Source organism: Myxocyprinus asiaticus, chromosome 10 (assembly GCF_019703515.2).
Source record: "Myxocyprinus asiaticus isolate MX2 ecotype Aquarium Trade chromosome 10, UBuf_Myxa_2, whole genome shotgun sequence".
In the NCBI taxonomy this organism is placed as follows: domain Eukaryota; kingdom Metazoa; phylum Chordata; class Actinopteri; order Cypriniformes; family Catostomidae; genus Myxocyprinus; species Myxocyprinus asiaticus.
The window spans coordinates 35,760,561-35,777,053 of NC_059353.1; the positions used below are offsets into that span (position 1 = coordinate 35,760,561).

The window sequence follows — 16,493 nt, forward strand, 5'->3', positions numbered from 1 at the left end:
TGAATGGGACATTTACGACAGCGGAAGTTCACACTGCTGCGCGTGCTGAGCCGCTGTCACAGACTGTCACTCAATCACTGCATCAGCATCAAGCTCTTCAAAGTGAAACACTTTCTTCACTCCGCACAGTGAAAAAAAATAATACTTTCATCATGCAATGCCTTAATTTAACGCCAAGACAAGCTGATTTTTCAAGATTAAAATCACAGTCAGTACTGCTTAAAAACTTAAGGCAGCACGCTGAGGTAAGTTTTGGTTCTAATCCTTACGCTGGCTTTTCTGTGCAATGAGATGGTCATTTTCAGGGTGATAATGTAACTGGGCTCTTATGACACCAGTTTTTAAGTTTCTCCCGCATCCCGCATGTCATGAGCAGTATTTACGCATTTATCCCGTGCCCTCGCGAGGGTACTGGAAACTGTCACAGCTACTTCAGGCGGATTAACTGTATAAATCCATGTAAACATCCAAGTTAAGTGGAAATCACTGCCATTCGTGTGATCGACAACTGAAGCGCGAACAGACAGCTTTTCTGCGCATGCATAGCGAAGTGCGAGGGGCGCGCGTGTGTGAGATGTGCCGGCGCGAGGCAATCGTATGGTGAAGAGAGACTGGCTGTGTCCGCAATCGTTCACTCATTCACTTTTTTCTTATATAGTGAATGGCAGTTAGTGCACTATATCTCAGCACTAAGTGAACGAAATAAGTGAATTCAGATGCTGATTATACACCGAAAGTTGGAGCTCCGGGACTGTCGCAGAAACAATGTCACATATGACATTTTTAAATACTTGGGCCTTACTTGTTATTCTTATTAAATAATACATTATTACAATAAAAATTCATTCTTAGTCATTCAGTCATTTTTAATATATACTGTGTGTTAATATAAAGATTAAACACATTTTTTCAAATAAAGAGCACATTTTAAAATGTATCTGTATGTTTTGCCTCTCTATATGTTATTATGTAATTTTAATCAAGTAATGATTTGTCAAAAAAGTAATTTACTACATTCAGCATGAAATAAAACATTGCAGGAGTGAAGGAAGCAGTAAACTCCCAGCTCGTACATCTTCCCATTGGTGGTTTGTGGGCAATTAACCATTGTCAAGTGTACATCAAATGTACACTCAAAATTAGAGTGCATTGTCGGTTATAATGAGTGAACAAAAGTAGGGAACGAGTGGCTCACTCAGAATTCAGACACTCCTACAAAACGGCAGACACCCGAAATAGTGCACTATATAGTGGATAGGGGGTGGTTTCAGACACAGCGAGTGTTCCACAACCAGGATTGGTGCCCTACATACTAGGCTGCGTATATCCATTTAGAGAGTGGTGGTACTGCTGTACAGAACTAATGATCTAAATACTTACGACATTAAAAACTGTAACTACACTGAAATAAGAATCCACACAGGACTTTAAAAGCTATGAAATAGCAAAAGAAGGCATTAATAAAGCATGATCTTGCTTTGGTTTATATTTCAGCATTATATATGTGGGACATTTTCACGTTTTCACTATAATAATTACTAGAAATGTTTCCAAAACTCTCTTATTTAAAAATTCATCCAGATCTGACAAGAGCCCTTAAAGGGATAGTTCACCCAAAAATTACAATTCTCATTATTTACTCACCCTCATGCCACCCCAGCTGTGTATAATTTTCTTTCATATGCTGAACACAAATTAAGATTTTTAGAAGAATTTCTCAGCTCTGTAGGTCCATACAATGCAAGTGAATGGGTGGCAACATTTTAAAGCTAAACAAAATCACATAAGTCAGCATAAAAGTAATCCATAAGACTCCAGTGGTTAAATTAGTATCTTCAGAAGCGATGTGATAGGTGTGGATGAGAAACAGATCACTTTCACATTCTTCTTGTGTTTTGGTGATTCACATACTTCTCTACATATCGCCCCCTGCTGTCTAGCAAAAAATTAAAAATATTGAACTTTTTCTCACCCACACCTTTCATATCACTTCTGAAGATATGGATTTAAGCACTGGAGTCTTATGGATTACTTTTATGCTGCCTTTATGTGCTTTTTGGAGCATCAAAATTTTGGCCTACAGAGCTAAAATATTCTTTTAAAAATCTTAATTTGTGTTTGCAGAAGAAAGGAAGTCATCCATATCTGGGATGGCATGAGGGTTAGTAAATGATGAGATAATTTTCATTTTTGGGTAAACTATCTCTTTAAAGTGATAGCTCAGCCATAATTTATTATTCTGTCATAATTATCCTACCCTCATGTTGTTCCAAACCAGTGTGACGCTTTGTATTATGTGGAACACAAAATATGTTAGACAGAATGTTAGAGACTGACAGTCTCTGTCACCATTCTCTTTCAAAATGTGTAGAAAAAAAAAAAAAAAACACATTCATTGAAAGTAAATAGTGACCAAGGCTAACATTCTGTCTAAAATCTCCTTATTGTGTTGCATGGAAGAAAGAAAGTCATACGGGTTTGGAACAACATGATGGTGAATGATGACAGAATTTCCATTAATAATAATAATAATTTTGTAATACATGTTAAATGTGTATTATGTAATGGAATATAGTGGAGTTAACGTCCATTATTTGTGAAAGTAATGAGTTACTCACTACTTCAGTACTTTTTTAATTGGATACTTTCTTACTCTTACTCAAGTAATTATTTATGTTAGTACTTTTACTTCTACTGAGTAATTTATTTTTTTTTTTTAAGTAATTGTACTTTTACTTGAGTACAGTTTTTGGCTACTCTACCCACCTCTGGTCCTAACTAGAAGCGATGGGATAAAAAGACAATAAGCAATAAAAACCTCTTCCATGTATATCTGAGTATGGTCACACTTTATATTAGGTGTCTTTAACTACTAAGTACTAACATTAAAATACATAGAGTACAATGTACAGTTGTGCTCAAAAGTTTGCATACCCTTGGATAATTGGAAATATACCCATTTCTTTTATTTCTTATGGGATTCATATTCAATTGTAGGTTATAACAGAATGGCACAATCATAAAACAAAACAAGGCAACAAAGAAAAAAATGAAATGACCCCTGTTCAAAAGTGTGCATACCCTTAGTTCTTAATACTGTGTATTGCCCCCTTTAGCATCAATGACAGCGTGCAGTCTTTTGTAATAGTTGTCTATGAGGCCCCAAATTCTTGCAGGTGGTATAGCTGCCCATTCATCTTGGCAAAATGCCTCCAGGTCATGCAAAGTCTTTGGTCGTCTTGCATGAACCACATGTTTGAGATCTCCCCAGAGTGGCTCGATGATATTAAGGTCAGAAGACTGTGATGGCCACTCCAGAACCTTCACCTTTTTCTGCTTTAACCACTGGAGGGTCAACTTGGCCTTGTGCTTAGGGTCATTGTCATGTTGGAAAGTCCAAGAGTGTCCCATGGGCAGCTTTCATGCAGAAGAATGCAAATTGTCTGCCAGTATTTTCTGATAACATGCTGCATTCATCTTGCCATCAATTTTCACGAGATTCCCTGTGCCTTTAGAGCTCACACACCCCCAAAACATCAGCGAGCCATCACCATGCTTCACAGTGGGGATGGTATTCTTTTCACTATAGGCCTTGTTGACCCCTCTCCAAACATAGCGCTTATGGTTGTGACCATAAAGCTCTATTTTGTTCTCGTCACTCCAAATTACAGTGTGCCAGAAGCTGTGAGGCGTGTCAAGGTGTTGTCTGGCATATTGTAACTGGGCTTTTTTGTGGCATTGGTGCAGTAAAGGCTTCTTTCTGGCAACTCGACCATGCGCTCATTTTTGTTCAAGTATCGGTGTATTGTGCTCCTTGAAACAACCACACCATATTTTTCCAGAGCAGACTGTATTTCTCCTGAGGTTACCTGTGGGATTTTCCTTTGTATCCCGAACAATTCTTCTGGCAGTTGTGGCTGAAATCTTTCTTGGTCTACCTGACCTTGGCTTGGTATCAAGAGATCCCCGAATTGTCCACTTCTTAATAAGTGATTGAACAGTACTGACTGGCATTTTCAAGGCTTTGGATATATTTTTATATCCTTTTCCATCTTTATAAAGTTCCATTACCTTGTTACGCAGGTCTTTTGACAGTTCATTTCTGCTACCCATGGCTCAGTATCTAGCCTGCTCAGTGCATCCACGTGAAAGCTAAAAAACTCTGACTATTTATATACACAGACACTAATTGCAATTTTAAAAGCCACAGGTGTGGGAAATTACATTTTAATTGCCATTTAAACCTGTGTGTGTCACCTTGTGTGTCTGTAACAAGGCCAAACATTCAAGAGTATGTAAACTTTTGATCAGGGCCATTTGGGTGATTTCTGTTATCATTATGATTTAAAAAGGAGCCAAACAACTATGTGATAATAAATGGCTTCATATGATCACTATTTTTTTTTGCATGATCAGTCATATTTTCTTCTGCCAGGGTATGCAAACTTTTGAGCACAACCGTATTTACTGTGTAACTACATGTTGTTCTGCAATATTTTCACAACATTCACATTTGCTGCTACTGAGGTTGAGGTACAGGTAGGTTTAGGGTTAGGGTTTAGATTAGGGTTAGAGTTTAGGTTTAGAATTAGGGGTAAGGATAACAATGTAACTACAAATGTAATTAGACGCAGGTTCTTTAAATGTAAGTACAATGCAAAAACACATATGCACATAATAAGCATGTTGTATCAAATGCTTAAGTACATAGTAGTTAAAGACACCCAACATAAAGCAACACCCTAAGTTTTTATGCTAACCAGATGACGTCAAGTGACAGGACGTATTGTAAATTCTTTGATTTCTATTTCTGTGGTTTGGTGCTGGTTAGCACCATCCACTGTGAAATTTAAGTGGTCCAAAATCCTGCTTATATGCAATATAGAAATATAAATGTAATATTAAGTAGAAAAACTAATATCAACTATGCAGATCTGATTTACAGCATAAGAAACACAAATTCCAGATTATCAATGACATTAAATCAGATTAATTAATACCTGCAATATATACTGTAAACACATATTATATACAGAAAAATATTTAAGGGATTCAAACTCAAACTAAGCAGAACTCTAATCGCTTAAAAGTCAAAACATGTACTGAACAGGACCAGGAAGTAATATCACCTCGGAAATAACCCATTAATCTCCAGAGAATTCCGAACACATGTACATGTAATTATTTATTATTACCTTGTACTGGCCAAACAATATAGCAGATAGGTGGAAGGGCAGATTACTTACTCTCACTATCTTCAGTAATCTCCAGGTTGTTGAAAAACCAGGCGACTACAGGCACGGGAGAGCTGGTGACATCACAGATCACTTCAGCAACGTCACCCTGTCGAAACTCCTGAGGAGACTTCACGTCCCTGAATGTCAGCTTCTCTGTAGGTCATGAAGGAGAGGACTAAGCAGTTTTATATGAAGGTACCTCTTAAGGAAAGAGGTTTAAAACTGGCTTCTTAGCCACCATAATGCGACATCTAATTCTAGAATATACTCAAGTATCTTTGCGATAACCAAGCAAATATTTAATGAAAACAATACTTAATTCTTAGTAGAAATCATAAGTAAAAAAAACAAACAAAAAAAAAAAAAAAAAAAAACAGCATTTATAAGATAATCTAACATATTTTAGCTAGATATTGTTCATGTTTAGTGCTTGAGGATAGCAAAGCATACGCACAAGCCATAGTGATGTCTGATATGTGAGCTAATTATCCAGTTTACAAATCAGTTTAAATGATTCATTAACAAATATATCTGAATTCAAATGATAATATGTACTGTATATATATATATATATATATATATATATATACACACACACTACCGGTCAAAAGTTTTGAAACACTTACTCATTCTTTATTATATTTTATTTATTTTTTATTTTTTTCACATTTAGAATAATAGTAAAGTCATCAAAACTATGGAATAACATAAATGGAACTATGGGAATTATGTTGTGGCTAAACAAAATCCAAAATAAATCAAAACTGTGTTATATTTTAGCATCTTCAAAGTAGTCACCCTTTGCCTAGAATTTGCAGACATGTACTCTTGACATTTTCTCAACCAAATTCTTGAGGTATCACCCTGGGATGCTTTTTAAACAGTGTTGAAGGAGTTCCCATCTATGTTGGGCACTTATTGGCTGCTTTTCTTTATTATTTGGTCCAAGTCATCATTTTTTATTTTTTTTTATTTTAGTTTTATAATGAATTAAATTAATATGGTGGCACAATTATATTTTTGTCTACAAAACTAATTTCAAACATTTAAGCATACGCCTTCAGATCAAAATATTTTTAATATCATGAGAAACATTTCAGTCAAGTGTTTCAAAATTTTTGACAGGTAGTGTATGTATATATATATATATATATATATATATATATATATATATATATATATATATATATAAAATGTCAAGAGTACATGTCTGCAAATTCTAGGCAAAGGGTGACTACTTTGAAGATGCTAAAATATAACACAGTTTTGATTTATTTTGGATTTTGTTTAGTCACAACATAACTGCCATAGTTCCATTGTAAGTGTTTCAAAACTTTTGACCGGTAGTGTGTGTATGTATATACTGTATATATACTGTATATATATATATATATATATATATATATATATATATATATATATACACAGGTGCATCTCAATAAATTAGAATGTCGTGGAAAAGTTCATTTATTTCAGTAATTCAACTCAAATTGTGAAACTCGTGTATTAAATAAATTCAATGCACACAGACTGAAGTAGTTTAAGTCTTTGGTTCTTTTAATTGTGATGATTTTGTCTCACATTTAACAAAAACCCACCAATTCACTATCTCAAAAAATTAGAATATGGTGACATGCCAATCAGCTAATCAACTCAAAACACCTGCAAAGGTTTCCTGAGCCTTCAAAATGGTCTCTCAGTTTGGTTCACTAGGCTACACAATCATGGGGAAGACTGCTGATCTGACAGTTGTCCAGAAGACAATCATTGACACCCTTCACAAGGAGGGTAAGCCACAAACATTCATTGCCAAAGAAGCTGGCTGTTCACAGAGTGCTGTTTCCAAGCATGTTAACAGAAAGTTGAGTGGAAGAAAAAGATGCACAACCAACCGAGAGAACCGCAGCCTTATGAGGATTGTCAAGCAAAATCGATTCAAGAATTTGGGTGAACTTCACAAGGAATGGACTGAGGCTGGGGTCAAGGCATCAAGAGCCACCACACACAGACATGTCAAGGAATTTGGCTACAGTTGTCGTATTCCTCTTGTTAAGCCACTCCTGAACCACAGACAATGTCAGAGGCGTCTTACCTGGGCTAAGGAGAAGAAGAACTGGACTGTTGCCCAGTGGTCCAAAGTCCTCTTTTCAGATGAGAGCAAGTTTTGTATTTCATTTGGAAACCAAGGTCCTAGAGTCTGGAGGAAGGGTGGAGAAGCTCATAGCCCAAGTTGCTTGAAGTCCAGTGTTAAGTTTCCACAGTCTGTGATGATTTGGGGTGCAATGTCATCTGCTGGTGTTGGTCTATTGTGTTTTTTGAAAACCAAAGTCACTGCACCCGTTTACCAATAAATTTTGGAGCACTTCATGCTTCCTTCTGCTGACCAGCTTTTTAAAGATGCTGATTTAATTTTCCCTCAGGATTTGGCACCTGCCCACACTGCCAAAAGCACCAAAAGTTGGTTAAATGACCATGGTGTTGGTGTGCTTGACTGGCTAGCAAACTCACCAGACCTGAACCCCATAGAGAATCTATGGGGTATTGTCAAGAGGAAAATGAGAAACAAGAGACCAAAAAATGCAGATGAGCTGAAGGCCACTGTCAAAGAAACCTGGGCTTCCATACCACCTCAGCAGTGCCACAAACTGATCACCTCCATGCCACGCCGAATTGAGGCAGTAATTAAAGCAAAAGGAGCCCCTACCAAGTATTGAGTACATATACAGTAAATGAACATACTTTCCAGAAGGCCAACAATTCACTAAAAATGTTTTTTTTTATTGGTCTTATGATGTATTCTAATTTTTTGAGATAGTGAATTGGTGGGTTTTTGTTAAATGTGAGCCAAAATCATCACAATTAAAAGAACCAAAGACTTAAACTACTTCAGTCTGTGTGCACTGAATTTATTTAATACACGAGTTTCACAATTTGAGTTGAATTACTGAAATAAATGAACTTTTCCACGACATTCTAATTTATTGAGATGCACCTGTATATATATACTGTTGTATGTATATTGTTCAGCCACCAAATCAGATGGAAGGAAACTACAACAGACAGCCAGGACTGCTGAGAGGATTATTGGTGCCCCCCTGCCCACCCTCCAAGACCTGTACATCTCCAGGGTGAGGAAACGGTGTGGGCACCCCCACACCCTGCCCACTCCCTCTCTGAACTGTTGCCCTCTGGCCGGCGCTACAGGGCACTGAGTGCCAGGACATCCAGGCACAAGTACAGTTTCTACCCTCAGGTAATATTCCACATGAACATGCCTCAGGACTCCCCCATAGTGCACTAATGTAAATAAATATCTCATGTACATACGTAAATTCACTCAGATTTAATTCAATAACTGTACATACACCTACCTTGCACATACATTACCACTTGCATATGTACATACACCATTCTATGTTATATGTCCTATTATTTGTATTTCTATTTATACTCTTACCTTGTTTTATATTCTGTGTCTCACTGTAATGTTCTGTGTGCACTTGTTTCTCCTATCACCAGGTCATGGAAATTCATTGCTCAAAAACCATGTGGAATGAAGATGAAAACAGATAACATGAGGGTTTGGAGCCCTAGTTCAGACACTTTGCAAGGAATTATCCAAAGAACAATCAATTAAAACAAGTGACACTCATCATAAATGAAGTGTGCTTCCACATCGTTTCTGATTATTCAGGGTTGCACAATTGAGAATTAATAGAAATATGTCAGATCACATTCTGACACACCCAAACCAGATTCTCTTTGTGTGGGATGCTGGTGTAAACAGATGCTGCACTGCAGAAGGAGAAAAGATGTCTTCAGAGGGCTGGAAGCTCCTACACATCCTCATCAATGCAGCAGCTTTGCGTATTGATCTGTGAGTCATGTCTCACAGCTCCCACTGCTCTAAATACTTCTAATGGAACATAGGCAATTGCCAAACCTGATACAAAGTCATGCAGAGAAAAGCAAGCTTATGAAATATCTCCTAAAAGTTTTGAAAGATCCACTAATTAAAATATCATTCCCATACATTTAAAAAAGTAAAGAAAGACAGAATCTGATGACTGTTTCATGTAGCCTCGTTTTACCCCTGTGCTTAAAGTTTAGGGCTCTTTTACATGCCTTTGAAACCAGTCCTTTTAAAGAGAGTGATTTTCTCACCCTTGCACCTTGTCCCTTCTTCTTCACTTTGTCTGTGTCTGGTATCCCTCGTTTTCACTGTTATACTTTCTCACCTTTCATCACCTCTTCCCCTTTAACTTCACAAAGTTTAGCAAAGGAATAAGCTTAGATGTATTGCACAACTGTAAAGAGAACCCGATTTAGTCGTGACCATGGCACAAACATTCACCCTTTTTACCTCTCTACAGAAATCATTCTGCTATATCTGGCTGCTTCCGAATGTACTTTAAATATACAGTATGTTGATTTCAATGAAAAACTTTCTTCCAAAATGTTGATGAAGTATGTTCCATAGGTATGTATTGTAGGTGTGAAGTATAAATACTGTGCATTGTCCTGTGTGTTCTTTGACATAGTAGATTCTGGTAGTTGTGTTGCTTTTATTTGATTGAATCTTAGTGTTTAACGTATTGGCAGGCAGGAGCAGACAAAGATGATGTGATAACTGCAGTTTATTATGTACAATGTGAATCCAAAATGTGAAAGTATCAAAACAATAAAGCAAAACAATACAGAACAAGAAAATGAACATTAACTAGACTTGACTATGACTTCACTATAACTTTACTACAACTTGACTGAAACAATGAACAAATCATGAGCCGATGTTACAACAACAATACCTGACAAAGGACTAGAGAACGTGAGGACTATAAATGCACAGACTTGGGAGAGCAAGATAACAAGAAAATAAATAAATAAAAAAAACTATGATAAACCAGGACAGATACCAAGATAACAGGACTCATAAACATAAACCAGTGAAAAGACAGGACTAATTAACATGATTAAACAAGAGGGTCACATGACAAGGAAATCACATGACAAACAAGGAAAAGGAACAAGGAAGTGAAAACTAAACTTCAAAATAAACGTCAAGATCTTAAACATGAACAAAAGCTCCTAAACAAGATACACAGTGCAACCTTAAATGGAAAGTTCACCCACAAATGAAAATTCTGCTATCATTTACCCACCCTCATGTTTTCCAGTATCATATTTCTTTCTTTCTTCCATGGAACACAAGAGGAAATGTAAGGCAGAATGTAAGCCTCAGTCACAATTCACTTTCATTGCTTATTTTTTTTACATACAATAAAACTTGAATGGTAACTGAGGTTTACATTTTTCCTAACATCTTCTTTGGTGTTCTGCAGAAGAAAGGAAATAATATAGATTAGATCATTTTGGTGAGTAAATGAGTGAACTGTCCCTTTAAAATGATACAATTAATCATGCTATTCTAATTTACAATTCTCTGTCATGATTGGAAATGTCATCATATTTAACAATCTATCACATGTATCTTCAATTTTGGTAAAAATGTAAAAGTCTGAGTGTGATCTTTGATTCTGAACTCAAATCTGACAAGCAGATTAATGTTGTTGTGAAAAGTAGTTTCTTCCAACTGAGAGCTATTGCAAAGCTGAAATCTGTCGTCTCATTTTATGATCTGGATAAAGTATATGCTTTTATCTCTTCCTCTTATGACTACTGCAATGCTTTGTACTGTACCTTTCGTATTAGTCAGCCTTTTCTGTCTTGCCTGCACCTAGTTCAGAATGCTGTTTCTTGGCTTTTATATCACCTATCCTAGCATCTCTTAACTGACTATGACATATTAACAACAATGGCAAAAACAATGTACTTGGGTGTTGTTAAACAAGTACAATTTAACCATGAGAAACAACTTTCTTGGTGCCTATAGCCTTTACACTTGAAAAGACTCGCCCAGCTCACATTTTCCCACCACTTTTTCCAAATTTTTCAAATCTCTGGCCTTATAGAGTAGCAAAGTGTCTTTTGGTTGCACATTTCAGAATCTCAGTGGATACCATATGTCACTTGGTATTGTTTGCCTATAATATATTATGAATACTGAGTATTCGGACTCATTTGATATACTGTTTTGGCATACTTTGTAGTAGGGCTGGAGACAAATTCGCACGCAGTGTCTGTCGCTTTGTCTCATTTCCCTCTCTTGTTCATGCTGGTTCTCTCCCCCTCATGTGGTGGCAGCTGTCTCCTTGTTAAGGGAATTATATTCGGCTTTACATTAACAGATTTGTCAAACATCTTCGAATGGAACGCGTCCATTTTCCCTTCATTGTGTGGCTATCTCTTTGAAAGCTTTTGAATGTCATCTATTTAAAAGGAAAATCAAAACAGCTATTTCAATGGCACCATTTCCATTGCAAGCGAATGGTGGAATTACTATTATTATTATTATTATTATTATTATTATTATTATTTTGTTTTTTGTGAGAGCCCACATAATGTCTTTTAGTCTGCAATAGATCGCCAAATAGTTGTGCCAAGATGTCATTTCATTGTAATTTGCATCAATATTCAATACTCACAAATTGCTTTTATAGCTGGGACCAAGGTTATTATAGTTACCTGGAACTGAAACTAAAACAGAAACGAAATCCCCAGAAATCACCTAGAAAAACTAAATTAAAACTAAAACTAAAATTTTCTAAGAAACTAAAACTAAATTGAAACTATCATGCACTGCTTCTAAACTAAAACAAAACAGAAATGATCATAAAATACTTTTCATTTTCATTTTTAATACTTTGACTTGTGCATGTTACAAAATAGTTTTTGTTTCTTTTAACGTCTCCATCTGTTGCATCGCAAACATATCATCTACTGGCCATGAGTTTCATGTGCATGTGATCACATTCAGTTATGTGCTCAATGTTTCAAGGTAAATGGATTAGTTTGTTTAATCACATCATCCATTGCTGCTCAGAAAAATAAAAGGATACATACACTTACCAACCACTTTATTAGGAACACCTGTACACCCACTTATTCATGTGATTTTATGCTGTTCAATGCATAAAATTATGTAGATATGGGTCAGGATCTTCAATTAATGTTCACATCAACCATCAGAATGGGGAAAATGCACAAAAGTCTCTACGGTTTACGCAGAATGGTGCCAAAAACTAAAAATATCCAGTGAGGAAAGCGCTTTGTTGATGAGAGAGGTCAATGGAGAATGGCCAGACTGGATCAAGCTGACAGAAAGGCTAAGGTAACTCAGACAACCACTCTGTACAGTTGTAGTGAGCAGAATAGCATCTCAGAATGCACAACATGTAGAACCTTGGGGCAAAAGGGCTACAATAGCAGAAGACCACGTCGAAAGCCTCAGCTTTCTGTTCTTGGCTGACAGCAGTGGAACCCGACATCGTTTTCTGCTGTTGTAGCCCACTCACCTCAAGGTTCGATGTGTTGTGCATTCCGCAGAACTGTAGAACTGCAACAGAAATACTCAAATCATTCCATCTGGCACCAACAATCATGCCACGGTCAAAATCACTGAGATCACATTTTTTTTGCCCCATTCTGATGGTTGATGTGAACATTAATTGAAGCTCCTGACCCGTATCTGTATGATTTTATGCACTGCACTGCTGCCACACGATTGGCTGATTGGATAATCGCATGAATAAGTAGGTGTACAGGTGTACATAATAAAGTGATCAGTGAGTGTATCTCCATATTTTTAAGTCCTTCTTGGTTGTTTTTACCATGTTATTTGTCAGCCTAGCTATACACTATCTAGATCTATGTGTAATATGGACTGGATAGGAAATAGTTTAATTTAAAGAACATTACACAAAGTTGTCCTCTGCCAAGTCATTTACTCATCTGTGTTAACTGCAACAGAAATAAAAAAAATAAAATAAAATATATTGATAGACTAAAATGAAAACGAAAAATAAAATTACTTGAAAAACTAAAACTAAAACTAATAAATACAGTTGGTAAAATAACTGAAACTAAACTAAATAATAATTTGACATTTATTGACATAATTATTAAGACAATAATTATATCATTTTCATTGAAAATGAAATAAAAAATTAAAACTAATTTAAAACCCAAAACTATAATAACCTAGGCTGGAACATACAACAGCAAGCTTCCTTGTATTATGCAGGATGTGAAAATGAATGATAATTTGAGGTAAACGTTTGCAGGCTCCAAGAAGAACAAGGAAGAACAGAAACAGATGGTGAATCTTCAAGTGAATCTTCAAGTGAATCTTGAAATGTAATTTTTTTTTGCTACCTCTGTATTGATACCAGCCATGGCTGAAATTGGAATGATGGAGACCAACAAAATATGTATTAGTATGTGTGTGTCTTTGTAAGTTTGAAGACACATTTAACTTCAAGAGAAAACATGCGGATATCAGTCTAAAGAAAATGGGTAACTGAAATGCAAACCTAAGTGATACAGCTTGATTGGCCCTCATGTAAAAGCTGCTTATTATTTTCTCTGCTCTAAAAGGCTGATTTGTAAAACTGAGCAAAAGAAGAAAATTATCTAGGCATTTCAATGTGTCAGCAGAGCCAAACATGGCCGCTATGGGATAATCTCTGTAGCTGACTGATCTCCCAGCACAGATGCGAGTGTATGGGCTCTAGAAGTGACAAGACAGCATCCCCACTGCTCAGAGACTTCAGGCATGCCGGGAAGCCTTGCATACCCTGGGAGTATTCTGTATGACAAGTGCCATGCGCAGGAGGGAGCAAAGCTGCCTGCTTTAAATGTTGAAGAGCCAACCAGTGTTGTATCACACAAGAGATTTAGCATCCTAATTCTCTAAACTCTACATTGATATAAAATAACTTGCTGTGCCTTCATTCACATACAATAAAAACACTGATGAGGTATTAATGAGAAAACATTCACTGAGTTGTGGTGCTCATGTGGGTAATGCAACTTCTATTCTGGCTCACTTCATTTCCAGATCCAGTTTCCTCCATCATTTCCTGTCTTTTTCCTTCTATACTTATTAAAAGAGAGAAGTGTACATGCGCACAACATACATAAACTGACCTGGGTGCACCGTTTAGTGTTTATATACTGTATCATTAAGACAAATTTATGTTTCTATGTAAATATGTGCTAGATGGATGTCTTTGACCGTTGCACCACGTACCGCTATTTGTTTAGCGTCTCGCACAGGAGCGTCAGGTTTTTAAGACTCTGTGTCAAGTTAAAAAAACTTCAGCTTTTAAAAACGTGTCAAGACTTAAATGCAAGGAAGTGTTTGGTGTGAACAGCCCTAAGACATGTATATGCTCTGTTAGATTATATAGATTTATACTGTCTACCATAACTAGATAATTCAATGTTATTGCTATGTTATATTTTGGAGTTGTAGGAGTGCATTCTTTGCATTCTGTGTTTCCTGAGCTGATTTTTTAAAACCAAATATACCAATGTTAACTACACAGACAATAATTGCCTCAGAGACAGCAATTGCTGAACTAATATGGCACTCCTACAGATTTTTGTAGTAACTGCAGAGACAATAAACTATTTTATGGGATATCTTAAAATGTGGAACTAGATAGGCCAATAAATTATACACAAAATATAAAACATGTACTAAGTAACATGTAACTAAAAACAGAGAATTCATCAAGGGATATTTTTGACACCACATTTTAAAGTTGTGGGGCATTTTTATCCCAAGCCCCTGTTAATTTCTGAACTGTTTTAATTTCATATGCATTTTTAAAAGAAGTTGTACATGTATTTGTGTGTGATACTCACGGTAGATCTCCAGCACGACAGTGGCCTCCTGTGTTTCTCCCTGTGTGTCGCTGGCCTGGCAACGGTAGATGCCAGCATCTTCTATTTTGGCATTATAGAGGGTGAGTCTGGAGCGAACACCTTCATTGTGCAGGGCCACCCGCTGAGATGGGACCATCCGCTCCCCCAGTGGGTTATACCAGTCCAGACTCACAGGCTCCCCAATCACTACAAGCACACATATAGTTATGGTCATTATGTAGTTCTGCATACAGAATACAGTTTAGAGGGCAATCTGAGAATATAGCACTTATTTATGCTGGCTCAGATCCAAAGGTAAACAAACACATTGATAAGCATTTTGCTACTTGAATTGATAATTTGTGTAATTTGTGAAGTGTGTAATTTCTGTGCCTCTAGAGGCACCAAACAGAAAAGCAAAATAATCACTGATTTTCAAATAAAGCAATAAGTCACTCAAGTCTTGCCGTACAGTGATTTTACTATGGATAACGGGCCTTCTTAGGCATGACAACAGCAATATGGTAAAAGACACCAATGTTCAATAAACTGTCTAATTCAATATTAATAGCAATCAGAATAACCAATTGTTCTGCCAAGTTTAAAAAAAGACAAAAGTGAGGTTACAGTGAGGCACTTAAAATGGAAGTGCTTGGGGCCAATTTTTTGGAGGGATAAAAGTCAGACATGTGAAGCTTAACATTTTAAAAATAATTATTGTTCTGTTAAAACTCATGTAGCTTTAAAGTTGTTTAAAGTGTCATTTTTACCACCCTGGTCTCATGAAATTTACATGAGCATTGCAACCTTTTTGCAAAACTGAAATTACATGCTTCATAAAACATTTGGCTGCATTTTTCAAGTGAAATGTCCAGCAGGGGGTGCCAAAACCGAGCAAAATGAGGTTGTAATCAGACAAGGTTTTTAAGGTGAATTTTACCTTAAACTTAACCAAGTGTCCGAAATGAGAAATGAGAGTTTAACAAAACAGACATCATTACCCTTGACCACAGGGTTGGGGAGTAATGAAATACATGTAACGGGATTACGTATTTAAAATACAAAATATAAGTAACTGTATTCCACTACAGTTACAATTTAAATCACTGGTATTTAGAATACAGTTACATTCAAAAAGTATTTTGATAACTGAAGAGATTACTTTGCATTTTATTGTCATTTGTTTCTTTTCATATTTAGTCCTTTCAGATGGAAAACATTTATACATATAAATGATGCAATCCAAAGTGCATTTGAACAGCAGTGAAACACTTTCTTATGATGTGTTACATTCATACGAGCAGACAGAGAAGTAAGTTTGAAGTAAGTTTGGAGCAGAAGAAATAGAAATAACCCTTGTGTAAATTGTCAGCTTTACTCTAAGATAAAATGCTATTTCTAGCCATTTTACATACACGTTACCAGGCATGATCATATTTTTTTTATCAAGAAAATTCACGTTGGATCATAATTTCTTCTTTTCTA

The 16,493-nt window shown here is 36.3% G+C and overlaps 1 protein-coding gene across 4 annotated transcripts in view; it reads right to left on the bottom strand.

Moving 5' to 3' along the window:
• Positions 1-16,493, bottom strand: part of ncam2 (neural cell adhesion molecule 2) — a 377,130-nt gene that overhangs the window by 137,948 nt on the left and 222,689 nt on the right. For all 4 annotated transcript variants that reach the window (XM_051709408.1, XM_051709407.1, XM_051709406.1 and 1 more), the window contains exons 3-4: positions 15,009-15,215; positions 5,247-5,390 (exon numbers count right to left, since the gene is read on the bottom strand). In XM_051709408.1, the coding sequence (XP_051565368.1) occupies positions 5,247-5,390; positions 15,009-15,215 (351 nt within the window). The remainder of the gene's footprint in view (positions 1-5,246; positions 5,391-15,008; positions 15,216-16,493) is intronic.